Source organism: Rhinoderma darwinii, chromosome 2 (assembly GCF_050947455.1).
Source record: "Rhinoderma darwinii isolate aRhiDar2 chromosome 2, aRhiDar2.hap1, whole genome shotgun sequence".
Lineage (NCBI taxonomy): Eukaryota > Metazoa > Chordata > Amphibia > Anura > Rhinodermatidae > Rhinoderma > Rhinoderma darwinii.
In genome coordinates, this window is record NC_134688.1 from 97,202,359 (window position 1) to 97,220,860 (window position 18,502).

General features: G+C 40.6%; 1 protein-coding gene across 2 annotated transcripts in view; it reads left to right on the forward strand.

The window, feature by feature from the left end:
• Positions 1-18,418, forward strand: part of SLC11A2 (solute carrier family 11 member 2) — an 80,118-nt gene extending 61,700 nt beyond the window's left edge. Inside the window, exons 17-18 of one of the 2 annotated variants that reach the window (XM_075851946.1) lie at positions 12,677-12,706; positions 13,347-18,418. In XM_075851946.1, coding sequence (XP_075708061.1) covers positions 12,677-12,706; positions 13,347-13,427 — 111 coding nt within the window. In that variant the 3' untranslated portion in view covers positions 13,428-18,418. The remainder of the gene's footprint in view (positions 1-12,676; positions 12,707-13,346) is intronic. The other variant, XM_075851947.1, reaches the window with a different exon arrangement.
• The last annotated feature ends 84 nt before the right edge of the window (positions 18,419-18,502 follow it).

The following is an 18,502-nucleotide window of genomic DNA, read 5'->3' on the forward strand; positions in this document are numbered from 1 at the left end:
TTTTCATTGAAGCCATCTAAAAAACCATGGACTTTATATAGAGTTGGTGTTGCTGTTCTCTTTTAGGAAGGCTTTGCACTAGATTTTGGATCATGGCTATAGAAATGAATGTCAACAGGAGCATTGAGGTTGGATTTTAAGGCCTGGCTTTTGATCTGCAAATCTGTTTACCCCAAAAGTGTTCTCTGAAGTTGAGATCAGGGCTCTGCACAGGTCAAATCATGAACATATTCAAACTATTCTGTTTTTGCTTCTGAATAGAATATAAAACATTTTCATGGGGAATCGGGACAGAATGTCCCTGTATGTTATAGCATTAAGATTTCACTATATTTGGAACTAAGGGGCCCAGCCAAACTAATGACAAACAGACCCAGACCATTGCACAAAGACTTTATAGTGGACCTTCATGGAGGGAGTTTTCTCCTGGTATCAACCGACCCAGATTTGTACATCATACAGCCAAATGATGAAGTGGTGTGTGCTGTCCACTACTCCCATATATACGAAGGGTATGTTCACACGCTTACTAAAAAACGTCTGAAAATACGGAGCTGGTTTCAGAGAAGACAGCCTCTGATTTTCAGGCGTTTTTGAAGCTGAAAATGAAGCTTCTTTTAATTTGGAGCTTCTTATAAGGCGTTTTTTGAGCCGTTTTTCATAGTGTTCAATGGAAAATCGACACCCGGTATGAAATAAATGCTGTTTTTCCCATTGATTTCAATGGGCAGATGTTTGTAGGCATTCAGCTTCCGTTTTTTGAGGCGTAAATGCCCCAAAATACGCCTGAGAACACTGCGTGTGAACATACCCTAACCGTGATCTGTGCATGAGCCTTCTAAAGACTTGACAATGCGGTCATGCAATCGCGGTTGGTAGCCAGAGACATAACAAGGGCCCCAAGGTCTGCCATCAGTGTATGCCTATAAGGCCCTGCCAGAGGGCATGGTGAAGTGCCATAGTGGGACAAAAAAAAAAAGACAAAAATAGTTTAATAAAGTTACTAATAAATAAAAAATCCCAAGTAAAAAAAAAAAGTAAAACCTACCTTTTCCCCTTACAAAAAGCTTTATCATAAAAAAAAAAACCTGTGAACAGCAAACAAAATGAAGGGGAAGCAGCGCTCGTATGAACTCTAAGGCCCCTTCAATATAGCTGATCAGTGGGAGTGCCGGGAGTCAGACCTCGACCGATCAGATATTGATGGCCTATCCTGAGAATTGGTCATCAATTTTTTTGGGACTGGACAATCCCTTTAATAAAGGGCTCAATAACTCTTAAGGATGTATTCACACGTGGCAAATTTAATGCAGAAATTTCTTAAAATCTAGTCCATTCATCTGAATGTGGTTGTTTCTACAGCATGTACATGGATTTCTGCAAGTTCAAGTCAGATGAAATTTCTGCTACAAATCTGCTGTGTGAATATACCCTTACTGTAAGGTCAAACAGCGCTGTTGGATGATCTAGAAGTTGTGTATGTGCGTGCATGTTAAGATAGAGCTACATGTATGATATATCTGGAGCTAGTACTACTATGGCAACATTGCAACTGCAAAATTTTCAGCATTGCTGGAAAATAACCCTTCTGTTTCTGTGGTGTAGGATAATGTATCTTGCGGTGTCTCTTTTCTTCTATCATGGGGGGGGGCAGGGCAGCTGGGTAGCGTACCTCGATAGACTATACAATATAATACACAGTGTAAACCAAAATGCACGCGACAGGTCAGTGTCACACTTCAGTTGTTCCTGCAGGTGATATTTTAACACTGGACTGTTTTTGGGAAGTGGGGCTATACAAAACAATGTCCCCTTTCCTCTTGATTTACATCCCCTTTAAATAAAGGCATTGTTTATACACCCGGACCCTCTATAAGTTCTCATCTTGTTATACAAATTCCCACATTCTCAGTGACTTTTCTCTTCTACTTTTTTTTTTACATGTTTAATCAATGTAATGATGTATTATCCTGAGAATCATGAATTTACCTTCTAGTCCCTGTAGCCATATAGATTTATTATTGTGTATGTATGTGCATTAGGCTACCTTAAGATAGACATTTTATATACTAGATATTGTGTTAATTCACATCTGCTTATTTAGCCCATAATGCAATATAAAGACCACACAACAGTCATGAAGTCTACCTGACATAAATGATCTCGAATCTTTCAATAAAGGATTGCAGATCATGAGTAGCTGGTTTGGTGTGTTTTTTTATTTAAGCATAGATCTACCTAAAGTCTTCATATAGAAACCAGTCAGTGGTAGGATATGACACGATATGTCATCAACATTGAACAAGTTTACAATTCCCAGGTGTGGACTTCTATTACGTGTACAAAAAAACATGCTTTTGGCCATAGCATCGAGCAACATGATTGGCCTAATGTGCATCTGGTAAGAGACAGATCTAGTTTAAAATAGCTCTGTCAGATCTCTTTTATCTGATGAGGGGAGGCGTTAAGCTCGGCGATATATAGTCTTCTTTGATTTAATTCAGTATTTTCGTGTAAAAAGCTGTTTAAATACTGCTAGGGTTCAGAGGGAGCCCACGAGTCCCGGTTCCCCCGCCAACATACATTGACAGCTTTTCAGTGTGTGTGGGTGGGGGAAGCAGGACTCTCAGGCTTTCTCTGAGTCCTGACAGCATTTAAAGAGTCTCTGTCACCACATTATAAGTGCCCTATCTCCTACATAATATGATCGGCGCTGTAATGTAGATTACAGCAGTTTTTTTTTTTTATTTAGAAAAACTATCATTTTTGACGGAGTTATGACCTATTTTAAATTTATGCTAATGACTTTCTTAAAGACAACCTTTCACCTCCCCATACATGTGCAGCATGTAATGGGGAGGGCTGCACAAACCCTGGGGCCCTTTACATTTTTTTTTCTACCTCCCCCTGTTATTTAGATATCGGTGCCGTTATATTTGGCGCCCGATATTTAAATAACCCCCTGAACAGTCAAGGGTCGTGTTACTATGGCTGTGACACTGTCCAATCAGATATGGACAGTGCCACGGCATGAGCGAATGTGCGATTGCAGTCTCTTTATCCAAACAGGCAAGGGGGCGTGTCAGTGCTACGGACAGAGCTGTGGAGAGGAGAGTGTGCATGCGCGCGCTCATCTCTTCAGCTCTTGCGAGAGATCAGTCTTGTATTTTCTGCCGAACTGGCAAGGGGGCGTGTCTCTGCTACAGACATTGTAAGCGCTCACTAGCTCTTACACTGTCCGTAGCAGTGACATGCCCCCTTGCCAGTTTGTCAGAAGTACAAGACTGATCTCTCACAAGAGATGAGAGAGCGCATCCTCTCCACAGCTCTGTCTGAAGCATTGACACGCCCCCTTGCCTGTTCGGATGAAAAGACTGCAATCACAAACTCTCTTATGCTGTGGCACTGTCCATATCTGATTGGACAGCGTCACAGCCATAGTAACACGCCCCCTTGACAGTACACGCCCCGTTGACTGTTCAGGGGGTTTTATTATACCCTTCGAGATTCCCCTCACTTTTCCCAATAGGCTAACGGTGGCGCTATCCCAAATTCTAACTGATCTACTAAGTGTTACCTGGGGATGACTTCCCTTTGCACAAGCATATATACCCCTCCCCCGACACTCAATTCTGTCTTCTAGTCTCCTCTCTATCCATTTGTCTTTGTCTAATAAGGTCTTTTTTATTTGTTTCTATGTTGGCTCCTTGAGCCCATGTTATTTACTGTACCAAATTTACGAATGTGGTGTCATCTGCCATTATGGGATTTATTCACTTGCAACATCTTGGTCTCTAATACAATCTTTGCATCTGTTGCCATTGATGACCTGCAAACACCCATTGACACTGCACAGTTGCTAAATGCATCTTTTTACCTGACAAACGTTTATATGTATGACTTTTCTATGGCAAAATCAATAAAACTCGTTTGAACCATAAACCGCTTTTTATATTAAAATGTTGAATTAAATCATAGAAGACTATGTATCGCCGAGCTCAGCGCCTTCCCTCTATCCTATGCTGCATCAGACTGTAGTTTAAAGCAGCTGTCAGGTCACTACGAACGTCTAAACAAAGTCATCAAAGGGGTTCGCTCATGACCGACCATGAACATCTTCGTAGAATAACATTCTACACCTACTTCTTACTGACAGTAAATTGTGTCGTTTTACCGTATCGCATTAGTTACACGCCATAACTGAAGATCATGTTTGGTCATGGGCAGTGCCTGTGTCACCAGTACTTATTACAGGGCTGTAAGATACTCCAGCAGTCATGTTGCTTGTCACTTTTTAATGGGAAAATCATGGACATTGTAGAAGACCCAGTATATGGCTGTTTAATGCTATACTCTGTGGATGAATACAAGCTGCAAAATAAAATGAAGGGGAAAATATGATGGAAGGATTTAGTGCAGTATAATCTGATCCAGCATCCACTGACACAAGAAAGATGCAGAAGATTGTACAGTGGAGCACAGCAAGTTATGGCTCCTTTTGCATTGTAAAGAAATCTGCTTCTGAACACAATGAATATTTACAAGACAACTTTACATTTATTTATATTGCCACCTTGCTGTGTATTTCTCCATATTAAAGGTGCACTCCGGCCAAAACAAAACTTTCCAATATCTACCATTCTGGTATTCTGTGTGTCAGTCTCTCACCTGTTGTTATTTTTCTTGCCGCTTCTATTTCTATCAGACAGATAGTTGCTCAGTCTATGGAGATCTATGTGTCACCCATCACAGGCTTCAGCACTTCCTGTACTACACTAGTTCTGCACAGGTGGGGGCGGGGGGGGGGAACGACACAAAGCTCTATCATCACCTACTACTGATAGAGGTTCCTGTCACACAGGTATAATGTAGAATAATATAGTGCAACCTCCGTCTGTATACTTATGGTTTCTCAGCTTATTTAGGAGAATGATAATCACTGTCCCCCAGCATGCAGAAATGGTATGGTCTTTAGCTGGTCATGTGATGCTGTGCTGTAGCATCATGGGATTGATAGCAAAGCAGATAGGAAGAGAAAGCTGGGGAAATCTAAGGATCAAGATGGAGGCTTTTTTAAAGCACAAACAAGGCAGCAGTTCAAAAAGTATGTACAGTATATATAGAAGTAGTGTAGAGTGTGGTATACAGTCGGGGAGGAATGCAGACATGGAAAGTTGTTTTTAACTGGAGGTCTTCTTTAACTATGATAATTAACAATGCCACGCACACTACTTCAGCATCCTGTACTGTATGGATTAGGGGTGTTTCATAAAATCTTTCCGCATATTGACAGACACCAATGCTGAAAAATAACCACTGTAAATTCTTACCTGTGCCTTCAACCAAATTAATTTTTGCATATAATGAAATTAATATCATGGACAATGTAATAAGTAATGTTTTATACAGAGCAGTCACTACATATAGCGACCTGATCCATTGACATATTTTACCGTAATATTTAAGTCTCTGAGGAGGAAGACTGAACAGGAGATAAGAAGAACCATTCATGTTAATTTATTGAACCCACAAAGCAGACTCTTTAAGATAACCATGGATCAGTACGGCAATGATCAGCACCTGAAAGAATCGTAGAATTAAAGCTGCTCATACGCTTAAAGGGGTTGTCCACTTTCAATTTGTTTTATTTTATTTCTAGAATATGAAATCATACAGATATCTAATATATACATATTTAAAATTCTGTTCACATACCTTTTTTTTAAATATAGTAGTTGCCTTTGTCTAAGAAAAAAATGGTATAGCCCAATGATTAGTCCATGAGATAACTGAATGGACTAAACATGGCCGAAGTCATGTGACCATTGGCATTCAGCTAACACTGTCCAGGTATAGAACAGGTGAATAGTAGGTTATTGAGGAGCAGAAATTATAAAGTGAATTGTTACCTAGAGCAACATCTCATCGTTATGTCTGTACGTGTCTGTGAGGAGCAGTTCTTCCATTCTCCCGGTCTCTTGTGCTTTCCTTTGTTTTTTTTATATTCAACTTTATTAACATGACAACATCCCCTAGAGAGAGGCAGCCATTTTAAAAATCATCTAAAGACGGTAAATACAGGCACAGTGAAGCAGTTGTCCATCATTATTCCACCATTAGTTCTATTCACTTAACCCACGGATGTGTCCTCTATGTGACCCCAACAAGTCATGTAACCCTGTTACTAACTGAATGCGAGGGGGCACATGATGTAGGAGGGGGGTTACGTGACTGACACCATGTTTAGTCATATTCAGTTAGCCCGTTGATGCATTACACAGGACTTATCTGTATACCATTCTACTGTGACAGGGGCCTCATGCGCTATAAGAAATGTATGTGAGCAGAATTTTTAATACATGTATATTAGAAAACTATAATTTCCTATTTTACAAATAAAAAAACAACTGGATAATCCCTTTAAAGAGGCTCTGTCACCACATTATAAGTACCCTATCTTCTACATAATGTGATCGGCGCTGTAATGTAGATAACAGAAGTTTTTTTTATTTAGAAAAACTAAGATTTTTGTCGGAGTTATGACCTATTTTAGATTTATGCTAATGACTTTCTTAATGGACAACTGGGCGTGTTTCACTTTAGACCAAGTGGGCGTTGTACAGAGAAGTGTATGACGCTGACCAATCAGCTTCATACACTTCTCCCCATTCATTTATTCTGCACATAGTGATCCTGCTAGATCACTATGTGCAGTCACATACACATTAACGTTACTCAAGTGTCCGGGACGGGATGTGTATTCAGAATCCTGATACATCCTGAATACAGCACAGCAGGCGTAGTCTCGCGAGATTACGCTGTAAACTGTCATTTACAGCGAGACTACGCCTGCTGTACTGTAAATCAACCACAAACGTTAGCGAAGTGTCAGGATTCTGAATACACGTCCTGGCTGGAGGTGATGTCTATTCATTGTCAGGACACTTGAGTAACGTTAATGTGTGTGTATGTGGCTGAACATAGTAAACAACGCAGGATCACTATGTGCTGTGTAAATGAATAGGGAGAAGTGTATGACGCTGATTGGTCACTGATTGGTCAGCGTCATACACTTCTCTCCACAACGCCCACATGGTCAAAAAGTAAAACGCCCAGTTGGGCATTAAGAAACTCATTAGCATAAAGCTAAAATAGTTTGTAACTCCGTAAAAAATGATAGTTTTTCTAAATAAAAAAACACTGCTGTAATCTACATTACAGCGCCGATCACATCATGTACAATATAGGCCACTTATAATGTGGTGACAGAGCCTCTTTAAGATAGCTGTCAGCGGAACGCAGGTTTGGTCGACGACTATTCCTCATGACTCCCGCATACACATGCATGCTTTGCTTAGCGTGTGCATGTGCATTAAGTGGGAAGGGAGGAATAAGCTGCTGCCAGAGACCTCTTGCAGTGGCTTATCTCGGGAACAAAGGAGAGGACATGTTACATTTCAACATGTTAAATCTGCCTTTCCCCCGACATCCGCCGTCAGGGGAAAGGCGGGATAAGCTACTCCATTTTGACATCAACATGCACACTTGACCGATTTCAAGCGTGCACATTAAGGCTTTATGCACACGACCGTGTGTGGTCCGTGATATACGGACCGCTTGTCCTAGACCGAACACAGTTCAGGGAGCCGGTCTCCTAGCATCATAGTTATGTATGACGCTAGGTGTCCCTGCCTCCCCGCGGGAATATTGTCCCGTACTGGAACATGTTCAGTATGGGACCGTATTCCTACGGGGAGGCAGGGACACCTAGCGCCATACTGAACTATGATGCAAGGAGCCCGGCTCCCTGAACTGTGTTCGGTCCAGGAGATTCGGCCAACAATGCGTTTATTTGGCACTGATTTTGACATGGAATCAGCGCCAAGAAACTACCCAAATTGGCCCTATTGATTTTAATGGGAGGTCGAGACTTTTTTATTTGCCCGGGCCGCTTTTAGCCGCTCGCGGGAAACAAAAAGCGCCATGCTCTTTCTTTGAGTATTTTTCGCCTCTGAGCTCCCATTGAAATCAATGGGAGGCAAAACCTGAAGGAATTGTGAGGCAGATTTGTTCTGCCTGACAAAAAAAGGGGAGTACAGGTAGATCGCTCTCAGCTGAGCAAGCGTTTGTGCTATATACAGTCGTGGTCAAAATTGTTGGTACCCTTCCATTAAAGAAAAAGGAAAAACCCACAAAGGTCATGAAATAACTTGAAACTGACAAAAGTAATAATACATTTTAATTTACTCAAAATTAACTAATGTACAATTGTGGTTCAACAGAAAAATCTTTCAAAATCAAACTAATAAAACTGCCCTGGACAAAAATGATGGTGTGATCTGTAATTAGCACCACAGGTGTCTTCACACTTGTAATCAGTCAGTTTGCCTATTTAAAAAGTGAAAAGTAGCCACTGTGCTGTTTGGTATCATGGTGGGTACCACACTGAACATTTACCAAAGAAAGGAGAACGTTGTCTCAGGAAATTAGAAAGAAATCTGTAGACAAACATGGGCTATAAGACCATCTCCAAACAGCTTGATGTTCCTCTTACTACAGTTGCACACATTATTCAGAAGTTTAAGGTCTATGGGACTATAGCCAACCTCCTTGGACGTTGCCACAAGAGGAAAATTGATGACAAATTGAGGAGACGAATAATACGAATTGTAACCAAAGAGGCCATCTTTGGACAGGTGAGACAAAACTGGAACTTTTTGGCAAGTCACATCAGCTCTATGTTGACAGATGCAAAAATGAAGCATACAAAGAAAAAAAACATTGTACCAACCATGAAACATGGGGGAGGCTCGGTTATGTTTTGGGGCTGCTTTGCTGCATCTGGCACATGGAGTCTTGAATCTGTGCAGGCTAAAATGAAATCTCAAGACTATCAAGGCATTCTGGAGCGAAATGTGCTGCCCAGTGTCAGAAGGCTTGGTCTCAGTCACAGGTCCTCCAACAGGATAATGACCCAAAACACACAGCTAAAAACATCCAAGAATGGCTAAGAGCAAAGCATTGGACTATTCTGAAGTGGCTTCTATGAGCCCTGATCTAAATCCTAGTGAACATCTGTGGAAGGAGCTGAAACATGCAGTCTGAAGAAGGCACCCTTCAAACCTGAGAGAGCTGGAGCAGTTTGCTCACGAGGACCGGCCAAAATACCTGTGGACAGATGCAGAAGTCTCATTGAGAGTTAAGGGTATGTTCACACGTGCACGTCTGTTACGGCCGAAATTACGGGGCTGTTTTCAGGAGAAAACAGCCCCGTCATTTCAGCCGTAACGGCATGTGCAGGCGCTTGAACGCCGCGTCCATTACGGACGTAATTGGCGCTGCTTTTCATTGGAGTCAATGAATAATGGCTCCAATTACGTCCCAAGAAGTGACAGGACACTTCTTTGGCGCGGGCGTCTATTTACGCGCCGTCTTTTGACAGCGACGCGTAAATATACGCCTCGTGTGAACAGACAAACGTCAGCCCATTGCTTTCAATGGGCAGATGTTTGTCAACGCTTTCAAGCCGTAATTTCAGACGTAATTCCAGGCGTAAAAAGCCCGAATTACGTCCGTAATTTGGCCGTGTGAACATACCCTTACAGAAATCGTTTCTTTGCAGCGCAGTCAAAAAGTTGTGCAACTTAATATTTTCCACCTTCTGACAACGGATGACCGAATAGGTCATCAGTACATGATCTGTGGGGGTCTGACACCCAGGCACCACAGAGATCAGCTGGTCCGGTGCCTCTGCGCACTGGACGTACATGCCGGTAGCAGTTCGCTCTGGCCACGGAATAGCGGCCGAGCTGCAGTGGATAGGTCATCAGTTGTCAGAAGGTGGAAAACCCCTTTAAGTTAAGAGTACCATAATTTTTGTCTTGGCCAGTTTCATTAGTTTGTTTTTAAAACATTTCTGTTGAAACACAATTCAAAAGCAATGTCCTGATTTACATTAGTTGATTTTCAGTAAATTAAAATGTATTACTACTATTGTCAGTTTCAAGTTATTTCAGTGACCATTGTGGGTTTCTCTTTCTTTAACGGAAGGGTACCAACAATTTTGTCCATGACTGTATATGGCTGGCTTTACAGTATAGCTTGAATCACCTGTTTTGAAGTGATCTTCAGGGCATTTATACTCGTGTTAGGACTTTTCAGCTGGATCTGCTTCTTCCAAAATGAAACAACATGGATGAAGAGAGAATTTTTTTTCCAAACAAGTGTATCTGAATTAATGTATGGCCTATGAAAGAGCGAGCGTGCACCTCAATGGTAATGTTAACCGGCAGAGGGCAAAAATCAAAGAATACCCGGACATAAGTACAGACGACCATTGTGCAGGTCAGGAGTGTTTTAGTTTATGTCCCTCACAATGTAGATAGTTGTAATTGCTTGTCAACAACAACAACACTCTCTTGAAATAAAGAGTCCTAGACTTAAATGGAACCTGTCACCAGCATTCACCTATTAAACCAGAAATACCTGGTAGAAGTGGGTGAAAAATAATTTTTATGTAACCTATAATTATCTTCTAAGTAGGTTCTGTACCTTTAGTATTCCTGCGCCGTATGCTAATGAGCATAACAGTCATATCTTCATTCCTCAAGCCTTTCTGAGTTTACCCCACCTCCTTACTTTTGATTGACAGTTCCTAGCCTCCACACAGCACACACGAAATCCTGTGCTTGCGCATAGATGTCCTGTTATGGTGCGTGCGCACAATGGGACACGATAGCGGCGTATGCGCAGTAACTAGATTTGAGACCCGGACGAAGCAGGGAAGGGTGTCAGACCATACTTGACATGCATGCTACGTTAGGCAAGATTTTGCCATTCAGGGCAGTTGGTGGTGGGCAGGCGTAAGAAGAGGAACGAACAAGACTACCGGATTATTACCATAAAAGGCGCAAAATGGGTAAAATGATAAAATTACACTGACAAAGTTACGTGGATCCAATTTATGTATCACTATAACTATGTCCGCTCCAACCACAGAATAACAAGGGGGAGTTATGTGAATATCTCATCTTCAGCAGCTGTATACATAAATAAATATAAGTATCCAGACTTTAAGACCATGCCCTGGTTTAATCATCTCATGCCATTTCCATATTAATACAGTAATGCGGTCATGTTATCACCCAAGATGACCCCATCTGGTACACAATTCTCTAGTCCTGAATTTTCCATCTAAGCAATAGCACCCACTTGTCAATGATCAACACCCTACACAGTTTTTGTTAGCTCCCACATTGGTCTTTGGGATTAGAGATACCATCCATCAGAATTTCCAAGAGTCTGTGAACCAGTTTTGATATACAAGCTCTATCCTTCTTGTGTATACCATCACAGAATCAAGTAGTGCCTGTTGAGGACTCCCTTAAAAGCTGTACAGTCATCCACAAGTAAGCAGGAGTAATGCCCCCTGTAGGAAGCGACTACGAGTTGTTTTGGGTTTCTTTTTTACTGGTACTTAAAGGGAACTTGTCACCAGCATTTCACCTATTAAACCAGCAATACCAGGTTGTAGTGGGTGAAAAATCATTTCTATATAACCTATAATTGTCTTCTTAGTCGGCTCTGTAGCTTTAGTATTCAGGTTTTTCGTGTTCCCACACCGTATGCTAATGAGCAGAAAAGAGTCAAATCTTCATTTGAAAAGAGTCAAATCTTTGTTTGAAAAGTGTCATATTTACGTTCCTCAAGTCTTTCCGAGTTTACCCCGCCTCCTTACTTTTGATTGACAGCTCCTCACCTTCCCCCAGCACACAAAATACTGCGCCTGTGCATTGGTGTCCTCTACTGGTGTGTGCGCACAAAGGGACACCGGATTATTACAATAAAAGGCGCAAAATGTTTGCAGACCGTTATTTACAGTCGGAAGAGGAGTTTAGGAGGGGATAACGGCAATGAACTTTTGATAGCAGCAGCCAGTGAGGGAGAAGTTCAATAGGTGAAATGCTGGTGACAGGTTCCCTTTAAAGGGGTTTCCAACAATTGAAATTGAATATACTTACCTCTAAAATACTGCTTTGGTCCGCTACCACTTTAATGTTTACATCCCAAAGCGATGACATGTCCTCGATATTGACTATGAACAAAACATTACTGCAGCGATTAAAGAGTGATAGTCGCAGTTAAGTGACATCGGGTAGTGACAAACAATGGGGCTGCAAGACAAATGGAGGCCGGTGGTGGAAAACTGAAACACCCTTTTTAAAGGTTAATATATTTCAAATGTTTGGTTTTTTTTCCCCTATTTTCCCATTGTCCGAAAAAAGGCATTTCTAGGAATATATGAACAGGTATAAGAAAGCCCTATATGTAATATAAACATATTCACCAAATATGAAAATACACCAGGGTTATAAAGCTTATTTTATGCTACTTGTGGATGTTTTACTTTAGATATCATTTATAACTTTATGAGACATATATGCAGTTTATAGATGTTTATCCCTTCGCTTCAGTGTGTGCATCGTATGATTGTTATACATAGTTCATAGCTCTTGTTAGAATAGAAGAGCGGTAGGGAGTGGGGGTGCTTCTGTAAAATTCCCATCATGTTCTATTTATCACCCAAGGTGCTGTCGAGTTGGACGCTCTGATGTTTATATTATAATAGTGTGTATTGCCTTCTTATGAATATATGATGTTTTTACTGTTTTACAAGCTTTCATTGCAAATAGTGGCAGTGGATGGTGTAAGTACAAATACAAAGAGGAATGGGGCATGCTCAGATTTGTATATTATTCTCGAAACTACTAGAATATAAATAGAAAGCCTATATGCATTTTTACAACAACTTTGTGCTTTAATGCGTCTAAAATAGAAAATTAAGCAACTCTGCAAATAGTCTTAAAAATATCCTAGAGTAACGTGTGTGCAGCTCCTTTGCAGACCTATGTGTTTCCATGGTTACAGACTACAAACAAACGACATGTAGCCTGATCCTGCAATCATGGGATACTCCACTTCCTCTTCCCCTCTTCTTGCCAACCTGCATATAACCTTGAAGTCAAACAGCCAAAACAGAGAGCACCTAGCGCCAACTTCAGGGCTCCTGGCACTGTGGACTTGCCAAGAGCCTGCAGAGGGGCTGTAGTATACATTGCTTCATTATATTAATTTTGGACTGTTCTGCACCACGGTTATATATTATATATCCACACACACAGACAATCCATATACAGTAGTATAACTTACACCAGATTGCCCTATATTCTAGATCTTGTATACATCTCCAGTTTTCTGAAGACCTCCAATCACATGTAGAGTAGTTTTTTTGTGTTTACTTGTTTGACTGTGCTATTTTTCATGTGTATTTTCTTTCTCTATCATAGTATAACCTGGGGTTGACCACCTATCCTGAGCTTTTCCTCCTAAACAATATGGAGATTGAAGACTTGCCCTCCCCCCGATGATGACGGTGATCACATGGCACTCTTATTCAGTCTTCTGAAGATCCTCCAACCCTTCTAGATACACATCTAGGAGAACTCGGCAACTAATAGGTGCCATGTCAAACGTTTTGAGACACAATAAACACACAAGTTAGAGGTGGACTACAGAAACACAATAGTGAACATGATGATGAAAATAGACGTGATGATATTTATTATAGTCTTAAATGTGACATGTCATACCTGCCAATGGCTTGTCTTAATGCCATATTTGCCCTATTCTGATGGATTGTAAAAAAAAAAAAAAAAAAAAAAAAAGTTTGACATAAAACCATCCATTCGGATGACTGTAAATGGGAACAAATGGGGAAATCAGCATTGTAGTATTATCATGTAGTGTAGACTGGTTAGATGAGGTACTGAAATTTTAATGATTGTTCTTACCACCTAAATTATGAATGGTAGTTATGTGTATGGGATAGTCACACAATGGGGGGGGGGGGGGAAATGGCTGAAATTAATTTAAATAATTAAGCTTGTGGTGTTACCCAGAGCAACCAAAGATATTTCACTTGACAATTTGCAAGTGAAGATTGATGTAAATGAAAGGCAGCGTCTGATCGGTTGTTATAAGGAAGTCTCTTTTACTGTACATCAGACTGGAGGGGAGATTGTTAAACCCCAAATCTTATTTTAATTTATTATGAGAGAATTATACTGTTTTGTGTAGAGCGCTGGAATATTTGGCGATACTTTTTGGTGTTGTGAATGGAAAACATATAAAAATGTTCTTAAATGGGGTATTTCAAACTCATAAAGTGATAGCATATTACTAAGATATGCCGTCCCTTTCTGATCAGCCCCATTTACATGAATCAAACTATGCTGCAGTTCCCTTCTCGGCTGTGCAGGGAAAAACCGTGAAGAGCTGGTTTGGCGCTGCGGCCTCTTCATTCTTGGGAACGGCAGGAGTTTCGACGGAGGAGATGGGAAACCCCCTTTAAATGGGTTGTACATGATTAGAAAAACATGGCTGCTTTCTTTCAGAAACACCGGTTGTGTCTGCTAGTGCAGCTCAGCTCCATCAAAGTGAATGGGAATAAACTACAATACCGTATGCAGAGTCTGTGAACAGGTGTAGCGCTATTTTTGGAAGAAAGCAGCCATGTTTTATAATTTTGTACAATCCCCATAAATCTCTCAGCTGTTTTTTTATTTATTATATTTTTTTAAGTTTTTGGAAATAGTCATAGATTCTTGTTTTAACCCCTTAACGACCGGCGTATAGTGTTTTTATGTCGGCCGTTCAGGGTAGTTCTTCTGAAGCGACGCGTTTCCACGTCAGCACTTCAGAAGAACTTTCCCCGCATCGTGCGGGGTGTTAGTAACAGCCTCGGGCTTCAGGGCAACGATCGGAGACCACTAGCAGTTGTCTCCGATCATATTTAACCCCTCAGATGCGGTGCTGAATAGCGAGCGCCGCATCTGAGTGATTTTAGAGGGAGGGGGCTCCCTCTCTCATTGAACTGGCATCCCCGCGTGCATCGCGGGGTGCCGATGGGTTCTATGGCAGCCTGGGGGCCTAACAAAGGCCCCCAGGTCTGCCTTTAGTGACTGCCTGTTCGGCTATGCCAGAGGCATGACCTAGCAGGTGCCTGTTAGTTTTACACTGACCAGCAATAATACACTGCAATACCGAAGTATTGCAGTGTATTATAATAGCGATCAGAAGTCTGCACAGTAAAGTCCCCCAGTGGGACTAAAAATAAAGTTAAAAAAAAGTTAAATAAAGTTTGAAATAAATAAATAAATGTCCCAAGTAAAAAAAATAAAAAAAATTTTCCCCTTACAAAATACTTTATGAAAAAAAGTTACTCAAATTTGGTATCGCCACATCCGTAACGAATCCAACTATAAAATGATTACATTATTTAACCCGGACGGTGAAGGCCGTAAAAAATATAATAAAAAACAACGCCAGAATTGCTTTTTTCTGTTCATCCTGCCTTCAAAAGAATTTGATAAAAATTGATCAAACCGTCGCATCTACTCCAAAATGGTACCAATACAAACTACAAGTCGTCCCGCAAAAAAAAAAGCCCTCATACAACCGCATCGGTCAAAAAATAAAAAAAGTTATGGCTCTTAACATATGGCGACACAAAAGCAAATAATTTTGAAAATAATGCGTTTTTACTGTGTAAAAGTAGGAAAACATAAAAAAATCCATATAAATTTGGTATCGCTGCAATTGTAACGACCCGTTGAATAAATTGTTATTTATACCACATGGTAAACGGCGTAAAATTAATATGCAAAACAAATGGCGAAATTCCTGTTTTTTTTTCCAGTACCCCACTAAAAAAAGTTAATCAATAAATTATATGTACCCCAAAATGGTGCTATTCTAAAATACAACTTGTCCCGCAAAAAAAAAGTCCTTATACAGCTATGTCGACGCAAAAACAAAAAAAGTTATAGCTCTTTGAATGAGACGATGGAAAAACTTAAAAAATTGCTCGTCATTAAGGTTTAAAATACCTTCGGTATTAAGGGGTTAAAGAGTTTTTCTCTATTGATGTCAACAGGGAAAGTAAAAAAAACGGAAAAAACATGGTAAAGTACAACACTAGAAAAAGCACTACAAAATCATCCTGTATTGATGCGGCTCATAACTTGGGAACATACGCTGCATGACCAGGGGAAGAGACCGCATTATAATAATAGCCCAAAGTATCGCCAAATAACACCGCTTCCTTGTGATCGAGATTTTAGCAGCGCCTTGTAATCATATATGCGTGTTATGACTGGTAAAGGTCAGCTGTAGAATTTTAATTTCAAGCGAATCATCCCTTTCTGTGAAAAGAGTGATTCCGTGATGATCTAGTCAGGTCACTGTATTATACTGCACCTGTACTGTAAGGATAGATTGTGAGCTCTTAGGGGGCAGAATGCTGTCTACAGTGTACCTCCAGTTATACCAGCGATCACGTCTCCTACCTGAAGTTTAAGAGCGATGGCAGGAGATTCAGCAAAGGAGAGCGGACAGACTGGTTGCCTAGGCAACTGTAATGCAGTAGAGGTTTCCAGCATCACATGGTTGCCTAGGCAACTAGACTGCCTGCCTGCTCATACACTACAGGCAGGAGACGCGGCCACTAGCATAACCAGAGTTATACTTTAATCTGTACATTAACAATTATATTGTCATTACCTTCACACGTGTCAAATACGGCCAAGATCATGAACGTCATAACCATGGACCACAGCAGACGTTTTTTATGCAGCTGAGCCCATTTGATTTGTAATTGTGAGAAGGGACTCAACATTTCTCGTTTTACATTTCGATCAATGTTTTCCAGTTACCGTAACACTCTGTTCACACAGGCTTTATGGATATGGCAAATCTGTTCTGTAATAGATTCTAATTTATTCCATCTACTGCTAAGGGGTTCGCCAGGGTCCCTTTTTTTCCCTTCACTTGAATAGCAAAGAATACAGCACTATTCTGTCTGACAAAAGCAGGAAGTGGAGCAGTGTGAACGAAGCCTAAATTATGCATATAAGTAAAAAGTCAGTATGTAGACGTGTAAAGGACCTTTTGTAGGTGTAGGTAATCTAGAGCCGCTTGCACTTCATTGTTTAACAAGCCTTTTACTGTAGAATCAACTGTTTACTTCTAAGTCTTTTAAACGCTCCAGACAAAATTGATACACAGTATTACGCCTAATGAGGGACCTGAGGTGGCGGTGCATGACACCGGGACTAAAAAGAACAATAGGACAGAATCCCTGTGTCATGCACCGCCCCCTCAGGCCCTTCACTAGGCAGACCACGGTAGATCAGTTTTGCCTGGTGTAGTAGTTATCACTGACTAGACAAGAATCAGGATGCCACCAATTATATCATTTGTTGTGTGTTCTTCATTTCAAAGGAGTCATTTAATATTACATTTCACCATAAAATGTTCTATGTTTTATAGATCTTCTGTTCCTCTCACTATTTTTTTAACCACAGATCTTTGTGAAAAAAAAAACAAATGTCCCACAGGTTGTATGTTCATTATTTATTTGATTTTAGAACTCCTTCATAAGGAGAACAGTATCTTAAAGCGAATCTGTCACCTACTTTGTGTAATTTTTTTAAACATACTTTAGACAATATTAGTTCAGGAGCCGCACTCTCCACAATAGTACTGCACGTTACCACAGAGATAGATTCCCTATAGATAATCCAGTAAAGCAAGACGGTAACAGCACACAGACTTCCCTTTCACAGGTCACCCGCTGGTTTATTCACCACGTCAGCACGCAACGGTTCAACTATGGAGCGAACACACGCCATAGCGAGCCGGAACGATACGTGTTCACATGTGGTGAATGAACCAGCGGGTGACCTTTGAAAGTGAAGTCTGTGCAGTTTTCAGAGTCCGGTGTATTCATGAGCTGCAGGCTCCCCACAGTAATAAGAAGAGAACAGTCAAAAAGGGAAAGGACGATTTAAATTCCGGAGACGGCACTAGAGTATCTCATATTATTTATACTTTTGAAAAAGGTTCCATAAAGGAGACCTGATAAATGTAAAAAAGTGCATGGACAGTTTCCTTCCAATATGACAATGGTGAGTATAACCACCACGTCTGGTTTTATAGGATACAATTTATCAGTTTTACAGATACACTTCAACTTATACAACAGAACACCTCGGTGTATCCTAGCAGTGGTTGGTATAAAATGTTCTTATCCCACCAGCCACGTCCGGCTATCATTTTGCAATTTTAAAATGAGGTCCAATGTCAGATTTCGGAAATAAGAAAAACAACATCTACTAACACCACACGCGTTTGTTTGTTTTTTACCATGTTGTAGCTTTCTATGTTATTAGACCATTTTTATCACCCACTAGAAGAAGCAGTGGGCTGTCAATGTGCCTTTCATGAATTAGCTTTTAAAAAAAAGTTCTATTTATAAATTCTATTTTAATATGGCCTAATTAAAGTATTATTAGTACAAGCGACTCCATGAATGAAGTTGTGTTCTGTGCTGGTTTTCTTACAAATCCATAATGGGGACAAAGGATAAACAATGTGGCCACAT